The sequence below is a fragment of the Labeo rohita genome, chromosome 10 (assembly GCF_022985175.1).
Source record: "Labeo rohita strain BAU-BD-2019 chromosome 10, IGBB_LRoh.1.0, whole genome shotgun sequence".
NCBI classification, from domain to species: Eukaryota; Metazoa; Chordata; class Actinopteri; order Cypriniformes; family Cyprinidae; genus Labeo; species Labeo rohita.
The window spans coordinates 1,078,540-1,096,527 of record NC_066878.1 but is presented as its reverse complement, the minus strand read 5'-3'; the positions used below and the strand labels follow the sequence as shown (position 1 = coordinate 1,096,527).

Sequence of the window (17,988 nt, the reverse complement as noted above, 5' to 3'; positions counted from 1 at the left end):
TGATTGGTCATTTCCAGTTTGCTCAACAAATCGGCTCGTTCAACAGCACACACGTCACACTTTCAATCCGACAGCTCCCGAAGTTTTTTGACATGTTTAAAAATGATCGTAAGGTCGGGAAGTGCTCGTAAGGCACTCTGCTCGTCTCGTAATTTCTCACACACCATATGAGCCCCGACCATACGAGAAGAGACGATTTCCTCCGATAACCAAAAAAAAAAAAAAATATTCGCATGCGAGCTCGTACGACCTCAAAAATCGCACCGTGTACGCCCGCCTTACCTATGATCATCTAGACCTCTGTAGAAAGACTTTAATCTTACTGTAATATTGCCTTTAATTACATATTTTATTGAATGTTACAGAATTTATTGGATGTTTAATTAAATGTAATGAAACAGAGATCTGAAACAGAGTCTGTCTCTTAGCTGACAGAACAGTTGTAGTAAATTACAGTAAATTAATAATTTAATTATTTATTGAATTGCTATGTTGCATCAGAGTGGGCAGAACAGCAGGTTAGCAAGCCTGACCTAAACTACAGGTAAATTGGTAATAATCAAAATGTAGCATGACGTCTGTGATTCTCAAACTTTTTTTCCACTGGGCCGCACTATGGTCCCCAAGTCTCGCGGGCCGCATATCATTTACATATTACATATTTGTATTGTCACCAATACAAACCAACTAGATGTATAATATTACAAATATTATGATATTAAAACGATTACATTAATGGATATAAATAAACAGTGGTGTTGTGGTGACTATTTGAACTGAATTCTGCCAAAGTGCGCACTTGTACATGTTCGTTAAATGTGTAATTAGGCCTACGTGAATACACGGGTCTGCTCATGTCTGAAAATAATATGTGAAAAACTAAATTATTTCATATTAAAACATTATAGTTTATATTTCTTCAGTACATTTATAAATTAATGTAAAAACAAAAACGAATGGTAAAACCACTTGTAATGTGTTTGGTGGGCTGCATTTGGATTCATGATGGACCGCAAGTGTTTTTTTTTGTGCAAATTAACCCTTAAAAAAAAGATGTCTTGCCCAACACAGAAAGAAAAATGAAATAAAACTTATATTTCTGTTAACTAATTACTTTTTTTTTTTTTTTACAAGCAACGTATTGTACCTCATTGATCCCAATATACATTTATTTATTCATTATAAAAAGTCTTTCATTTTATTACAAACCTATGTGAATTCTTTTGACAGAAAACATCATGAAATATAATTTAATGCAGCACGGTAACAGGTGCATTAGAGCTACAACTAGCATCATGACAACTGCATCATGATAAGACAACTGATAAGCTTTATATAACTTTTTTACTCTTTTGGCTGATTTGTAGCATTCAAAACAATGGAAAAGAACTGTAAAATATTACAAACTTTACAATTTGGTAATTGTTGAACTAGGTAATATAAACCTTATTGATTTCCTCAAGCACTGTCATTTTCATCTTTATCTTGTGATATGATTGCCATCGAGTGTGGTCTATTACAGTATTTTTATTTAAAATACAAATAAAACCAGGACAACTTCATACACAAATGACACTGGTGTAAATATTCTATATAGATAAGATGTGCTAATATATCTTTGTAGTCTATTTATAGAGAGAAAGTGTGTGTCAGAGTTTCTATTATGGAGTTTTAACCTTAAATCATTCAATGTCAGATTGTAGGTATTCACATTATTGTTAGGTTGCTCAAATTCATTTTGCATTTATTTGGATGGATAGATAATGGTATTAAAACCAGTTCCTCAAATGTCAACAGCAGATCACTAAGCCATGACTCATCCACAGAGAGAAGTTGTTGCATCAGTCTGTTGTGTGTGTTGGCCTCTGTTTTTCACAGCTTTAATGAATGATTCAGTGGAGGATCGTCTCTGTTTTCATCAAAGGTGTTAACAGCACCCTCAGGTGCACATTTCCTAAATAACAAGCCATAATAACTATAATTGGTCTTCAGAGTTTACTGTAATTGATTTTTCAGACGCTCACTAATCATGAGGGGTCACTACCTAATGATTAAGGCCTTGATCTGCTAAATGAAGGGCTTTCACTTTTGTCCAATGAATCACAATCCTGCCCAGTGGCATCTCTGACCCTTTATGTCTAATGGTGCACAAATAATCAATGTAATGTTCAACATAAGAGCACCTGCAATCACATTTACTTATCTCATATCAAGAAAATGCCACATCAACTGGCTTGGCATTGTGAATATTTTCTCACACAACCCGCATTAACAAAATTATACATACGTATGACATTCATTTCAGCACTTCACTGACTGACTCACTCAGTCAGACTCATTCAGTTCACTTGAAGTTTACTTGAAAAGAAATGGTGCTTAAAGATTTTGAATGTTGAGTTTTGGCTCTTTATAAATGAATATATTTTTAAAAGCAGAGAAAGATTCTTAAAAATACTATACTGATATATTTTTTATTTGTTTACAAATAATGTTTTGATCACAGTACATGTGTTGAGTGGCAACAAAGAAACAACACAAGAAAGATGACTATAAAGTTAATTATTGTCTGTTTTTTCCTTCAGATTATAAAATTGCACTGTGCATAGCCCTACTTGACTAATTCATAACAAATCTGCCAAATTCCATGACATTCTGTGTTATAATATAAACTCCATTTTTATGACTGGATTCTACGATTCTGTCTGCATTTTCTACACCATGAAAATCATTGGACTCTATTTGTTATTTCTGCATTCATTCAATGCAAATGAACAGTCAGAGTAGATTTAACAAGTAGTAATCTTGCCTAAAGCCTAAAGACTTTTTTTTTTTGTCATTATAAAATTTCAGACTGGGCGGTAGATGGGTGGATCTGATCCAGACACTGTATAAATAAAAAGACAGTAAGCAGATCAGAACAAACTCTTAACAGGAAGAGACATGGCCTGTGAGACAGAAGACCACGAGACTCAATACTGCTTTCCTGCAATCAATTCATCATGTATCAAGGGAAAACGCTCCAGTTATTACTATTTTACGTACATGTTTTTTCACTTCTGTCAGGAGGTACTGTGTTTCTGAACCTGCTGGTGATCATCTCTATCTCTCACTTCAAAAAGCTTCACAATCCTACCAACCTGCTCATTCTCTCTCTGGCTGTGGCTGACCTGCTTGTTGGATTAATTGTCATGCCTATAGAGGCCATCAAGTTGATTGAGACGTGCTGGTACTTCGGAGACACTTTCTGTAGACTGTTTATGCTAATAATGGGAATGCTCCTCTCAACATCTCTCAGCAATTTAGTTTTAATTGCTGTTGATCGTTATGTGGCTGTGTGTCACCCTTTACAGTACCCACAGAAAATAACCACGGCTAGAATGTTAATTATCATCTGTATTTGTTGGGTTTTTTCTGCATCTTACAATATTGCAATTGTAATACATATCCCACACAGAACAGATGCGTGTTATGGTGAATGTAACATTATGCTTACATTTGAATGGAGAATAATTGATTTAATATTCTCCTTTCTGTTTCCCTGTACCCTAATCATAACACTACATTTAAGAATATTTTATGTCGCACATCAGCAAGTGAAAGCCATAAATTTTCTAATGAAGAGTGGAAAGAGTATAATGGAAGGTTCAGTAAGGAGGAAATCTGAGAGCAAAGCTGCTCTGACATTAGGAATCATTGTGGCAATTCATCTACTTTGCTGGATTCCATACTATATCTTGACTCTAATTGAAAACACAGCAATCCCGACCACCGTACTATATTGTCTAATATGGGTCTTATACGTTAACTCGTGTCTGAATCCTCTTATCTATGCTTTATTTTACCCCTGGTTTAGAAAATCTGTTAAACACATCTTAACATTTAGAATATTTATGCTAGCATCTTCTCGGGTCAATATTTTTACAAATCATCATTCATGATAAACTGGTAAAGCAATTCCTTATAAAGTGCATCATGTATTGTCATTTAGAATGCATTTTACTTTTCACATGATTATTTTTTCTGTGTAATTGTCACATCTCAGTCAAAGAGAGAAACTTGAACAGCAAGACTGGCTCTAATCGTGTTGCATTAAAAAAAAAAAATTGATTAATATTTTTCAAAAAAAAAATCCAATTTCACTTGTCTCAAAACAAACATGTTCATTAAATCTCAATTTGTCAGAAATCTTAATTATGTTTGTATACATAAAGCTATTTTTAATTTATCTGCTAGTTACAACATGCTTACATGTACATCTTAAATTTGATTTGAACAAACAAGAAATAAAATAATTTAGCAAGCGTCACAATTTGTTACATCACAGTGTCACAAAGTATTCATTTAAAATTTCATTTTTCACAAGAATTTAATTTTAAACTTACAGCTGCCAAGAATATGGGTCGTTCAATATGGGTAGTTTGAGCTCACAGAGTAAACAGCAGCATTCTTCTAATTTGTTTTTTTTTTTTTTTTTTTTTTTTTGATGGCGGGCAGGGGGAGGGGGGGCTATGAAAAAAAAAAAAAAAAAAAAAAAAAACAATGCCATTACAGAATTTCACACTGGGCCATAGATGGGTTGGCCAATCTGATCTAGACACTATAAATGAAAAGACAGAAAGGAGAGCAGAACAAACTCCTAACAGGAGGAAACTCACTCATGGCCTATGAGACAGAGGATCTTGAGATTCAATACTGCTTTCCTGCCATCAACTCATCATGCATCAAGGGAAAACGCTCCAGACATGAATACAATGTTTTATATGCGTTTTTTTCATTGTTGTCAGCATGGACTGTGTTTCTGAATCTGCTGGTGATCATCTCCATCTCTCACTTCAAGAAGCTTCACACTCCAACCAACCTGATCATTCTCTCTCTGGCTGTGGCCGACCTGTTTATTGGACTTATTGTGATACCCATAGAGGCCATCAAACTAACTGAGACGTGCTGGTACTTTGGAGACAAATTTTGTGGAGTGTTTATAAACACCCTTGGACTGCTTCTCTCAGCATCTCTCAGTAATTTAGTTTTAATCGCTGTTGATCGTTTTGTGGCTGTGTGTTGTCCTTTACAGTACCCACATAAAATAACCACAACTAAAACTTTAATAAGCATTGTTTTCTGCTGGTTTTGTTCCTCAGCTTACAACACTGCCATTGTAATTAATAACGGATATTTTGACAATATTCACAGAACAGATGTGTGCTATGGAGAGTGCCCTTATATCATGAGTTTTGCCTGGAGAGCCAGTGACCTGATCTTGTCTTTTTTGTCTCCTTGTATAGTTATCATAATGTTATATTTAAGAATATTCTATGTTGCACAACGGCAAGTTAAAATTATAAATGTACTTTTAAAGACTGGAAAAAGTATAATGGAGGACACTTTTAAAAAGAAATCTGAGAGCAAGGCTGCTCTAACATTGGGAATAATTGTGACAGTTCACCTGCTTTGCTGGATTCCATTTCACATTCTTTCTTTATCAGCATCCACAGTCAATACTGAAATTATGTCAAAATTTCTCACATGGACTTTGTATGTTAACTCGAGTCTAAATCCTATTGTCTATGCTTTATTTTACCCCTGGTTTAAAAAGGCAATTAAATATATCTTAACCTTTAGATTATGTAAGCCAGCATCCTCTCACATGGACATATTTAATGATTACCATTAACGATTCCTGTGAATGGCAGTACTGCAAATGTTAAGCATGACAGGAAACTTTTTAAAAAGGAAATTAACAAATTATGTTTGGAATGGCACTGTAAACGTATTTCATATTACTGTTTTGGTAAAAGATTAAGTTTCTGTGTAGTGTATTTAGAGTAATGTCTATATGGAGTTATTGTAACATGATTTGACAACTATACAGCTTTCAGGCAAGAAACTTAGAAATGCATCCAGAGACTACATGTATAGCTTCCTAAGCATCTCCAGACCTTATAAACTATGATGAAGGCCTGATAATTTTGCTTTAATACAAATTAAAATAAAATGGGAAAACTTTCATTTTTGATGCTTAAATGAATGTTAAATTTGCACAAATTAAGCTTAATTACATTTGATAAGTTCAAGTTGACATTTTATTAATATATACCACGGGTGGCGAACTCCGGTCCTGGAGAGCCGCAGCTCAGCTCCAACCCTAATTAAAACTCACCTGCATGTTGCTTTCTAGTAACCCTTCAGACCTTGATTAGCTTGTTCAGGTGCGTTTGATTAGGGTTGAAGGAAAACTATGCAGGGCTGCGGCTCTCCAGGACCGACGTTCGCCACCCCTGATATATACCTTTATTACCACAACCACCATTAAAATTCTGTTTTAAAACATTATCATTAAAAATCTCCAAACATCTGAATTCATTTCACTACAACAATGTTTTGTTGTCTAAAAGAAACATGTGAATATACAAAAACATTTATATCATCTATAGACAAACATCATATTAAAGAGAACTTCAAAAATGATCTTATAAACATTCTTTAATAAAACAATAGCTCTGTTCCAAATCCTAGAGAGCTATATATGGAGGTAGTATCAATATATCATTATAAACAATATAATAATGTTAAATGATTTTTTTTCTGACCCCAAGCATTATTATACATTCTAGTATATAAAATAAAGAAAGAAAGAAAGAAAGAAAGAAAGAATTAAAATCAACTGCTTGAATAGTGGTTCTCTCAATCTGCCAATAACAATATGACCTTTAACAAGTTTCAATGACCTGTGTACCTTAGGTAAGGTAAAAAAAAGTAAAGGCAAAGTAAATTGGCTAACTAGATCTAAATTTAATGCTTACAACATCACCTATTAAAAGACAATCTACTCAGTAAGTCCTGTTAGACAAACTAGACTAATAAACAATTAGTCTTAGTTTTAATAAACAATCCACCAAAACTGCTTTTTACAGGAAACATGAAAAGCTTCATAATGAGCCAATATAATAACCACACATCACCCTCCGTGTGTTGGCATTTCATATTTAAGAAATTGAGCCCACTGGTCCCACTAGGATTTACTAAACAAGATTTGCACCAGTTTTCCACTGTTTTACTGAGTTAATAAGTTTTTTTAGATGATCTTAATCATGCGAAAGCCTCAGATCTGTCACTCTACCTGAACATTTTAAAACCATATGTGCTACACAAAGATTAATTTTCGCAAACAAGAACACAATAGAACCCAAACTATTCTGTTTGGAAACAGATGACCTTAAGACTATAATTCACCAATATAATGTGTGACCCTGGACCACAAAACCAGTCTTAAGTCGCTGGGGTATATTTGTAGCAATAGTCAAAAACACATTGTATGGGTCAAATTATTGATTTTTCTTTTATGGCAAAAATCATTAGGAAATTAAGTAAAGATCATGTTCTATGAAGATATTTTGTAAAATTCTTACTGTAAATGTATGAAAACTTAATTTTTGATTAGTAATACACATTGTTAAGAATATTATTTGGACAACTTTAAAGGCGATTTTCTCAATATTTAGATTTTTTTGCACCCTCAGATTCCAGATTTTTAAATAGTTGTATCTCGGCCAAATACTGTCCTATCCTAACAAACCAAATCATACACCAATGAAAAGCTTATTTATTCAGCTTTCAGATGCTGTATATATCTCAGTTTTGAAAAATTTATCCTTATGACTGGTTTTGTGATCCAGGGTCACATATACTCAACCTTATGTCATTTCAAACCTGTATGCGTAGTACAGAAAATATTTTTTAAAAATTTCTTCACAATATGTTTTGTATTCCACAAAAGAAAAAAAAAAAAAAAAGTCATACAGTTTTGGAACAGCATGAGGGTGAATACATTTTTTGGGTGAACTATTTCTCTCCTATGTGTGCTTTACATGGGCTTTAGAGTCAGGCAACTGCATAAGATTAGTATAAAATCATTTCTCTTGCATGAGCAGGTTGAAGTATTCTGATGAAGGTTCAAATATTTTCAGAGTCAAAATGTATTTTGTCGATATTCGAAACCATCTATAAAACATTGCATAAATAAGTGGATTCAAGCATGAATTCATGCATAAAATCCAATACATTATATTAATAACAAGAGAGTCACCTGAGTCTTGCCCAAGCGTAAGAGCAGCTATATAATATGGTATCCAACAAAGAAGATAAACGATTACAACAATCCCTAATGTTCTTGCAGCCTTTTTTTCTGATTTGGCTTTTTTGTCTGACAGTGAATTTATATGCTCAGCTTGATGTTTTGCTACGAAGCAGATTTTCATATATAAAGAAATTATTAAAAAACACGGTGTTACTAGCGTAACACAAACATCTGTTATGATATATCCCAACTTAATAAAAAGTATACACTCTCCAACACACGTATGATTTTTCTCTGGATACAGTATAGACTCATACAAAAGAACAAAAGAATATATACAGGAAAATGCCCAGTTTACAACAATAGAAAAAACTGCTTTGTTAGTATTGACCCTTACTGGATATCGCAAAGGGTCATTCACAGCAATGTAACGATCCACAGATATAATAATCAAATTACCAAGAGATGCTGTAACAACCACATAGAATATAAAAGGAAATATTGAGCAAAATATTTCTCCAAAGTACCAACATGGCTCAATCAATTTGATGCCCTGTACTGGCATAAGAATCAGTCCCACAGTCAGATCAGCCACTGCCAGAGAGAAGATCAGCACATTGGTTGGAGTCTGGAGTTGTTTGAAGTGAGCGATGGATATGATCACCAACAAGTTCAGAAACACAGTAAACACTGATATTGTAGAAATGAATATGTACACAATAACATACTCGGCTCCAGGTTTTAGGCTTTTGGTACAAGACAGATTGTTATTTGGAAAGCAGTACTGAATGGTTTCATTGTCCGTGTTTGTCGCTCCCCAGTTAGACATTTTAGCGATAGCGCAATCTTGAGTAGACTCCGTGCTTCATCAGAGAACTATTCCAAATCTGTTTGAGGATGCTTGTCAGTTCGGCCTCCTGGAGCATATCACTGACACGACTCTGTTTTATACTTACAGAAAGAGCAGTGACCACCCATTCAAAATGACAGTTTATTATTCACTTTTCAACCCACCTACTAGTTAAATATTCATGGGCCGGACTAATCAGTTTTAACAGTTTTGAGCTAGCAAAATTAATCCAACAATATTTTCAAAACACAGAATAGCTCGGAGTTTCTTTTACAGTTATGTTTTACACATTAGGGTATCAGTACTGTTAAACAGTAGGTTTGCCATAAGTTACTATCAGAACAACTACCCTACATTACACTCCAACAGTCATGCACGTGAATACACAATAACATTAAAAGCTAGAAGTCTTAGACATTAAATAGTTTTGACATGTCCCTGGAAAGTCATTGGACAAGTAAAAATTGCACAAAAATTACTAAATTTTTATTTTTATTTTTTTGCTACAACATGGGATTAATCAGTGCATGCTGATGAACCTTTATCATAGTTTATAATTATACGGTAATGAAAGTTTTTTTTGTTTTGTTTTTTTTTGTTGTTTTTTTTTTACACGAAAGTAGTTAATATTCAACCCAATCTTTTTCATCTGTAGTATTATTTGTAGGGCTGAGCGATATGGCAAAAATTTAAAAATCTAAAAGTTTTTCAGAAAGTTTCACTGTTTCTCGATTTTTTACGATTTTTAACTAGTCAACTTGAAATTGTAACTACAACATGATTCAAGTAACCTTTTCTTTGTTAACCCTCTATTTAAAGAAAATTCTATTCCAAGTGCACCACACATGAAGTTGTCAACATGATGTAAATGTTAAACAAATCACCAAATTGTTATTTATCCTAGAAAAGATGCATGAACTATGACTACATCTTGTACAAACTTGTCTTAAACATATTATATGTTAAGAAATAAGTCAAGGAAAATGCTTTAAAAAAACATTGTTCAAGGTAATTTAAATTCAAAATGACTGTCACAAATCTGGCCGGTGACCTTTGGTCTGCTCACCACCAGATGTCACCCTTTCAATACATTCACATTACACAAACTGTTGCACCACACCCTGGACTACGTTCCCCATCAGCCATTGCGCTGATCACCCGCGCCCAATCAGAGACTCTATATAAGCTTTGGACTTCCTCTCACTATTCGCCGAGTATTGTATTGTGTTAGCATTCGTACGAAGCCTTGTCCTAGTTAGCTGTGTTCTTGTCTAGTTCCCTGAGTTTTGAATCTACACCTTGTTATCTTGTTTTGTCTGTATCACCGCCTGCCCTTTGGAACTCTGGCCTGTCTTATCGGATTACCCCTTTTGCCTAGCCCCTTGGATTACGTTCGCTGTTTATCGACCCTCGCCTGCCTTACGGACTACTCATTTGTCATGCTCTTACATACCTGTTTTGCCGATGTCTGACCCTGCCTGTTTGATCATGTATAAGTTCAATAAAGCTCTGCAGATGGATCCGCCCACTTCACGTCTCCCTCACTCCGTAACAGAATACTCAGCCGCAAAAGGATCCAGCAGCTTTGTGCACGGACATTGTAAAGGTATAAACATTGCAAGACAGTTATTAGCCTGTGAGCAGGGCACACGATTGCTCGAGGGCTATATTCAAGAGTATTTGGCAATTGCTCATTATTCCAATCTGCCGGACTGCGTGCTGATAGACTTCTTTTGCTAAGGCATTAATCAGCCGCTGTTGTGTGTGGGCTCGCCATTCACTGTGGGTGTCAGGGAGGAGGAACGCAACAACGCTAGGGCTGTGACGGTGGCACTGCGGTGGTAATGGACCAAACTACCGTCAGTGGCGCGGTGTTGATATAGAATTTTGAAACATAAACGTGCGGTTTATTTCAGCCTACATAACACTAAAGTAAATATCAAAGAAATTATACAGTTAAATAAGAAAGTAGCCAAAATAAGAACGGTAAATATTAAACAAACATTTGTTGCATAAATTCGTAACAACCTCGCCCAACCGTTGTCTGACAGTTCATTAAAATTACCAGCCTGAGTCCAACTGGGCCCGAGTATTTCTCTCTCTTTCCCATTACACTGTTTCATCCATTAAAATAGCTCAGTTTTGTTTTTAATAGGAACATGGTTATATTTATTTTCGTTTCTTTATAAAGCTAATTTAGAAATATGTTTGGAACATTTTTGTTTGTTAAATTAGGATTTTTGCAGTAACAATATTAAGATTTTAACATAACGACCAAGCAGCCAGAGGCAGGCAGTGAGCTGATCACAGCCTATGTTGATCAATTTTGCCTTCTCAAATCATCACAACTTGCCTAAAATAAAATCTTCAAGCATATCACAATGTTTATACAATCGATATACAATCGTTTGTTGGAGAGTGGAAGTTAAATGCGCTTTGCAGGACATGGAGGCGCCAGCGCAATCACTTGCAAAAAAATTTGAATACGCTGTAATCTTTGCTCATAAAGGTAAGCGTAATATATCATCTGGAACTGTAAAGAGTGCAATTTTATTTGCGTGCACTCACAATATTAAGAAAATGTTGTGTTTTTGTAAAACTAAAGAAAACAAACAAGATGCCCTTTCTGATGTCTCAGTGTTGAATAGAAGCGCTGCACAAAATTGAAACGAAACTCAGCGAATACTTGCCTTACAGATAAACGTATCTATAGAAAGCTTTAAATTATTACTTTACTGCTTTAAAACTTGGCGAGTCAGGATCGTCATCTTTGCGATACTGGCTTAGAAAACACTAGTTTATTAATAATTCATTCAAGTATGTCCTTATTTCCCTCCGACACATTCATAGTAATTACCCCGGAGCTTTGCAAGCTTTAGCCTATTGTGTGCGTATGATATCTTCCAGCAGCTGCGAAGGCACTTGCGCTCGCTGCTGCTGCAGGCGGGGACACGGCCACGGCAGAATAATTGATGCAGAAACACTGTATTTTATACTTGTTATACATTGTGTGATGTCACGTGCAGTACCGCCGGAGGCAACCGATGACCGCGGTGGCGCGGTTGTCACTGGGACCGTCACAGCCCTAATGACAACCACTATATTCATTATTACATCCAGCAACACAACACCTCAATCGGAAATATTCTTGTCTAACTTACATCTCTGCTCTGGCATCGAAACAAAGAGGGCAGACTGTTACAGCTGATCTGAGGTAAAACGCTGATGTCAATCAACTATCGTGGGAGCGGCCTCTGTCGGTGTGACGCCACAACAACAGGCATCTGAGAATGGCTTGATTTGAAAAAGGGAATATTATTTTTACAGATTAATTAAAAACCACTGCATGGATTTTTATCATTATAGGGTAGATTTGTACATACACTGCCAACACACATTAATGTTCAAACAACATGTAAAAGTGAACTTAGCATCCGATGACCCCTTTAACAAAAATAATATGAATAAGATGAGGCATGGCCACATGCTGTATTATATATCGATTAGTTAATTACAGAACGTTTAGCAAACCTTGAGGAATCAATTAAATAAAAAATTATATATAAGAAAACCTCCATACCGTAACGTGAGGTAAACAGGAAAGATAAGCTTTTCAAAATGAAAACAAAAAGAAAAGTAAAACTAAACTGGCTATTGGTAACAATACTTGCATGTTTTTTTTCCACAAGAATACATGTTCACTTTCTCTGGTTTTAAGAAGTGGCCTTTTACTTTAGCGAGACAAAAAAGTATTCAATGCGGTAACTGCATGCTGTCTGACACAAGTGTTTTCCAGAACTGAATCAGTCTGGCAAATTCTTCACTGAATTAACTCAACAAATCCAAACCAGCTTCTGAATCAACATTTGACTATGAATGAACTGCAAATTCCATGTCAATTCATCAGCACTCTATAACTGCACAACTTTTATAACTTTTCTGTACATCTCACAAACAATATGTTTTGTGCATAACAAACATGCCTTTGTTCCAGGTTCTCATCTTTACAGCCATCATTTTAAATCGTAAAAAAGAAAAATCAATAGTCTCATCTGAATCGGCACCACCATTACCCTGAAATGGTTGGGCAGCCACAACAGAGACAGACCAGGATGATTCGGCAGGGACTCGTGCTGTTTAATTACACTTTCTCTTGCAATAAGCTTCATATGCATTTGGCTCTTTCGGAAAAATAACACAATCTTGTCTCCCATTAAACAAAATATCACTATGTTATGCTGCCCATTTAATACAGGTGTCAGAACAAAGGCTTCCTTAAAGCCGATCTCTGTGTGTGTAATGGAGAAATTCCTGTTTTAAATCTTACACAAATTATAATTTCTACAGTTATCAGCTGGTAAAAATATGGACCTCATACAACAAGCACATTTAGCCCAGCACACAGCAGGTTTGGATGTTTAGTAAGTTTACAAAATACAGCTCATAAAAGCTGTCCAATCAGCTTGTGACTGTATCACTTTGCCCTTTCTTTTGTATCTTTAGGTACATTGTCAAAAAGGTTAGTGTGAATCCTAAGCAAACCAGGACTAAGGGTATCATTTTCTTTTTTGGTCTGGACCAAAAGAACCAAAAGAGCAGAACTACAAGTGAAACCTCACTGTAACTGAAAACTAAAAGTAAAGATTATGTTTATGTACACAGAAATTGTCTTTTTTTACTGCAAAGTCATTACAAATATATTTTAAAGTGTACAAGACAAACAAAAGTGCTTTGGTGTAATGATGAGTAACCCACTCCCAATGGGATGGGATCTCAGCTACAATCTCTACGACAGCTTTGGTTGCATCAGCTCAGGTCAGTTTACATAACACCTCTGATTGTTAGGCTTCAACAGCAAGTTTAATGAGGCTACAGATTACAAGTGCTAACAAGCTCTCAAGAGAGTTACACATTTTAACACAAAACAGGGCACAATAAAAGTGCTGATTGGTCACCAAAGAGAAAAACTATTGCATCATAAGGCAAGAACAGATGACACAAGAGACAACTTGTGAACTTTGACGCTGTTTTCCTAACTAATTTTTTTCGCTGAAGGGAGAGATCATTATGGATACCAAACATTTGTAATAAGTGCTAATACCCTCTCTAGAGCATTACGCATTGTTGTGAAACAAATAGCATGGTCCAAAAAAAGGAAAAAGTGCTGATTGGTCACAAGAGAATCATGTCATTAGCAAAGTGCAAAGAACACTGAAGACCAGGTTGACCTTTGACTGTCTTTTCCTTTTAACACATACCTTCATGATGGGAGTTTGACAGGATTACTCAAAATTTTGTCCTTTTCTTCTTAGATATGATGACGCCGATGATTACATATCTACCTACCTTCTTTGCTCCACGGCTCTCATACACACAGCATTAACACATCCACATCTATTTACCTATGAATGTCAATGATTTTTCCATGACTTTTCCAGTTCTAGAATTTAAATTACCAGAATTACCTGTTCCAAATCTATACGATCAAACATTATTCAGTCAAGGGTACCTAATGGAATATGCACTGATCAATCACAACATTAAAACCCCTGACAGGTCAAGTGAATAACACTGATTAAATCGTTACAGTGGCACCTGCAGCAGGTGAATAGTAAGTTCTTGAATTTCATGTGTTAGAAGCAGGAAAAATGTGCAGGCAAAGAGGCAAAACAAGAGCCAAATGATGGCTAGACAACTGGATGAGATCATTTTCAAAATAGCAAGGTTTGTGGTGTGCTCCCAGTATGCAGTGGTTAGTACCTACCAAAAGTGGTGCAAGAAAGGAAAACTGGTCAAGTATCAGGGTCATGGGCACACAAGGCTCTCTGATACATATGAGGAGCGAAAGCTCACAAAGACGACAAAGAAGAACTACTTTAGCTCAAAATGCTGAAAAGCTTAATGCTGACCAGGATAGAAAGGTGCCAGAAAACAATGCTTCGCAGACCGGTGCCCATGATGACCCCACCACCAACAACGCCACGGGAAAGGATTGCAGCAGGATCACTAAAAGAAGAAAGGCTGTGGCTTCTTTCAGGAGGATAACGCACTCAGACAGACTGCAAAAATTGACATGACAAAGGGTTAAAGGTGTTGCTTGGCCTCTAAATTCCCCAGATCTCAATCGGATTCAGCATCCATGGAATAGGCTGGACCAACAAATCCAATCCATGAAGCCCGACCTTGCAATCTGCAACTTAAAGGATCTGCTGCCATTGCCTTGGTGCCAGATACCACAGGACACATTCAAAGGTCTTGTGGAGTCCATGTCTAGACATATCAGAGCTGCTTTAGCATCATAAGTGGGACCCACATGATATTATGCAAGTGGTTTTAATGCTGTGGCTGATCAGTGTATATTTACCATGAATCTCAACATTATTAATTTGTATAAATTTCTCAATTATTAGGAAGACTAAATAACGATTACAAAAAAGATGCCACAGAAAGTATAATCTATACAATTAGTAAATCTGGCCCCAAATATTTTACAGCTAAGCATAGAAGTATATATATTTACTATAATAACTACACATTTCTTTTACTTTTCCAGGTCAGGAAACCAGAAATAAACCAATAAATCCAGGATTTCCATGTCTGTGGGAACCCTGACAGTAAAGGTGATGTGTGTAATTTTTTTTCTAATGGTAAAATACTTCTATCACAGTTATAAACTTATATTCCACAGACTGTAAAATAAAAAATTAAAGAAATAAAAAAAATCAAAAGGCTTTCTTTTGTTTTTGTTGTTTTTTTTAAAAGTTTAGCTCAAGTCCTATTTGTTTACATGGAGTTTATGACCTATACTACAACTAGCCACAAGAGGGCGATCAAAATGTTTAGCCATTTCTGGGTAAACACTGCAGGTACATGATGCCCTCAAAACATTAAACTGCTTTTAGGCCATTTTTGCATTAACATTTAGAAATAATTTTGGCCGCCAGTGGCACAGAAATTACACACTTCACCTCATCGTATTTGACATGATAGTTCACCCAAAAATGTAAACTCATATCAAGCATTTTTTTTTTCCCCCTGGAAATCAAAGTATGATATTTGCAGGAATACATTTTAATTTTATGGGTCAATAAAACAATGGGATATTTTTTTAATGTCTTCTTTTTTTTGTTCCCCAGTAGAAATGAAGTTATACTGATTTAGAACATGAGTGTGCAAAAATGCTAACAGAATTTCAATTTTTGGGCGATCAAACCATCACTTTGATTTTAAATTGTCCTTACTTTATTCGTTGGCTTGCACAGTGGCAGGTCATTCTCTTGAGTTCTGTTCTTTAAGATCACTGAAGCTTTTGTTCCAAAGATCTCATGAAGGCCTGTTGCTGGAGTCACAAAAGAGGGAAAATGATTACCAAATTTATTAGACACTCAAGCAGGAGTTCTTCAACAAAACGTCCTGCACATAAGAGAATTCATAATGTACAACACAATGTTTTCTGGAGTACAGTGTCATTTGTATCATTTGAATTTATGAGTAAAAACAACTTGCACATATGTTTAGGTAAAGAGAACGCTTTTCCTATGAATAGAAACACTTCTATTCTATTACACCACCCATTGAGCGTGTGACAACTACAACAAAGCATTGTTTAACGGTCGGTCAGTCAGAAACAACAACGACTAAAGGGTTCAATATTAGCTGAATGACATTCTTAAATGTTTGCAAATACATTAACAAACTGGTTTACTGTATAAACTGTTTAAAAGAGCGTTGTTTGTATAATAGGAGATTATTAGAAACCAAATCCCCAAAATGTCCCTCCTCAGGTAACTTATTGCCGCGTTCGCCCTAAAAATATATTTCCATACCCCATATTGTCAGACTAAAGTGCCTTAAATATGAACTAAATGATTCTTGACCGGTAAAAGTTTAAGAACTAGTTAAATTAATAGTACCTTTGACAAAAACCATCAAGCAATCCTCAGGTGTACACCGCCCATTGAGTTCGTGACACCTACATGATATATAGAGCGGTTGGTCGGTCAAATAATGTGCAATGTTCGCTAATTAACATTCAAATAGGTTTATAAATATACATACACACGACTTTTGACCGTATAAAGTGTTTTTAAATAGCTTTCTACCTGAAATGGGAGATTATAAATAAACCAAACGCTGAGGCGATGCTCCCCTCAAGCATGCTGCCCTCGCGTTTGAGGAGAGTTAACCTGTCGCGAGAGCCCCCCCTTAAGGCAGACTACGTGGCCTGGTACACTATTGATTTGGTCGACTTTAAAAGTTTTCTATGTAAAGAAACTAATAGTACTACTTTTGGAAAATTAATAAATAAATAAAATGGTACTCTTTCCATATCACTAGCCTATTAAAAACCATATATTTTATTCTACATACAGCAGGGCACCTCTCATTGGGTAAACTAAGGTCACATGACCAGTCGAATACTTGGATTAAATAGTTAGAATTAAAAGTCACTTAACAGAACATAATATAATCACATAATGCTAATGCTAAATCTAGGCCTATCTTCACAACAAATTGAGGCATTTGTTTACAACTGAAGATTGCACTCTAGAATTTGGCTATATATATATATATAGATATATATATATATATATATATATATATATATTATATATATATATATATATATATATATATATATATATATATATATATATATATATATATATATATTAGATATAATATGTAAATAATATATATTACCCAGATCTCAGTCTGATTCAGCATCTGTGGAATGTGCTGGACCAACAAATCCAATCCATGTAGCCCAGCCTCACAAATTGCAAATTGCTGCCAATGTCTTGGTGCCAAATATCACAGGACACATTGATGTTTTGTGGAGCCCATATCTGGAAGTATCAGAGCTGTATTAGCATCACAAGTGGGAACCACGTGATATTAAACAAGTAGATTTAATGTTGTGGCTGATCAGTGTATATTTACCATGAATTCTTCCATGATTTTCTCAATTATTCTGAAAAATAAACAATGATTTAAAAACATATATTACAAAGAGATCACAAAGAGTATAATCTATACAATTAAGGACCAGATTTATTAAACA

The 17,988-nt window shown here is 35.3% G+C and overlaps 2 protein-coding genes and 1 pseudogene across 2 annotated transcripts; 2 read left to right on the top strand and 1 right to left on the bottom strand.

The window, feature by feature from the left end:
• The first annotated feature begins 2,940 nt into the window (after nt 1-2,940).
• LOC127172370 (trace amine-associated receptor 13c-like) lies at nt 2,941-3,938 on the top strand (annotated as a pseudogene).
• Nucleotides 3,939-4,603: 665 nt separating this feature from the next.
• LOC127172369 (trace amine-associated receptor 13c) lies at nt 4,604-5,671 on the top strand. The gene has a single exon (XM_051121641.1). The coding sequence runs from the start codon at nt 4,604-4,606 to the stop codon at nt 5,669-5,671; it is 1,068 nt and encodes a 355-aa protein (XP_050977598.1).
• Nucleotides 5,672-7,907: 2,236 nt separating this feature from the next.
• On the bottom strand, nt 7,908-8,903 carry LOC127171871 (trace amine-associated receptor 13c). The gene has a single exon (XM_051120807.1). The coding sequence runs from the start codon at nt 8,901-8,903 to the stop codon at nt 7,908-7,910; it is 996 nt and encodes a 331-aa protein (XP_050976764.1).
• Between the last annotated feature and the right edge of the window lie 9,085 nt (nt 8,904-17,988).

Excerpts from the sequence above, each read along its gene's own strand:
- LOC127172369 (XM_051121641.1), top strand. The coding sequence starts at position 4,604 with ATGAAAAGACAGAAAGGAGAGCAGAACAAACTCCTAACAGGAGGAAAC.
- LOC127171871 (XM_051120807.1), bottom strand. The coding sequence starts at position 8,903 with ATGTCTAACTGGGGAGCGACAAACACGGACAATGAAACCATTCAGTAC.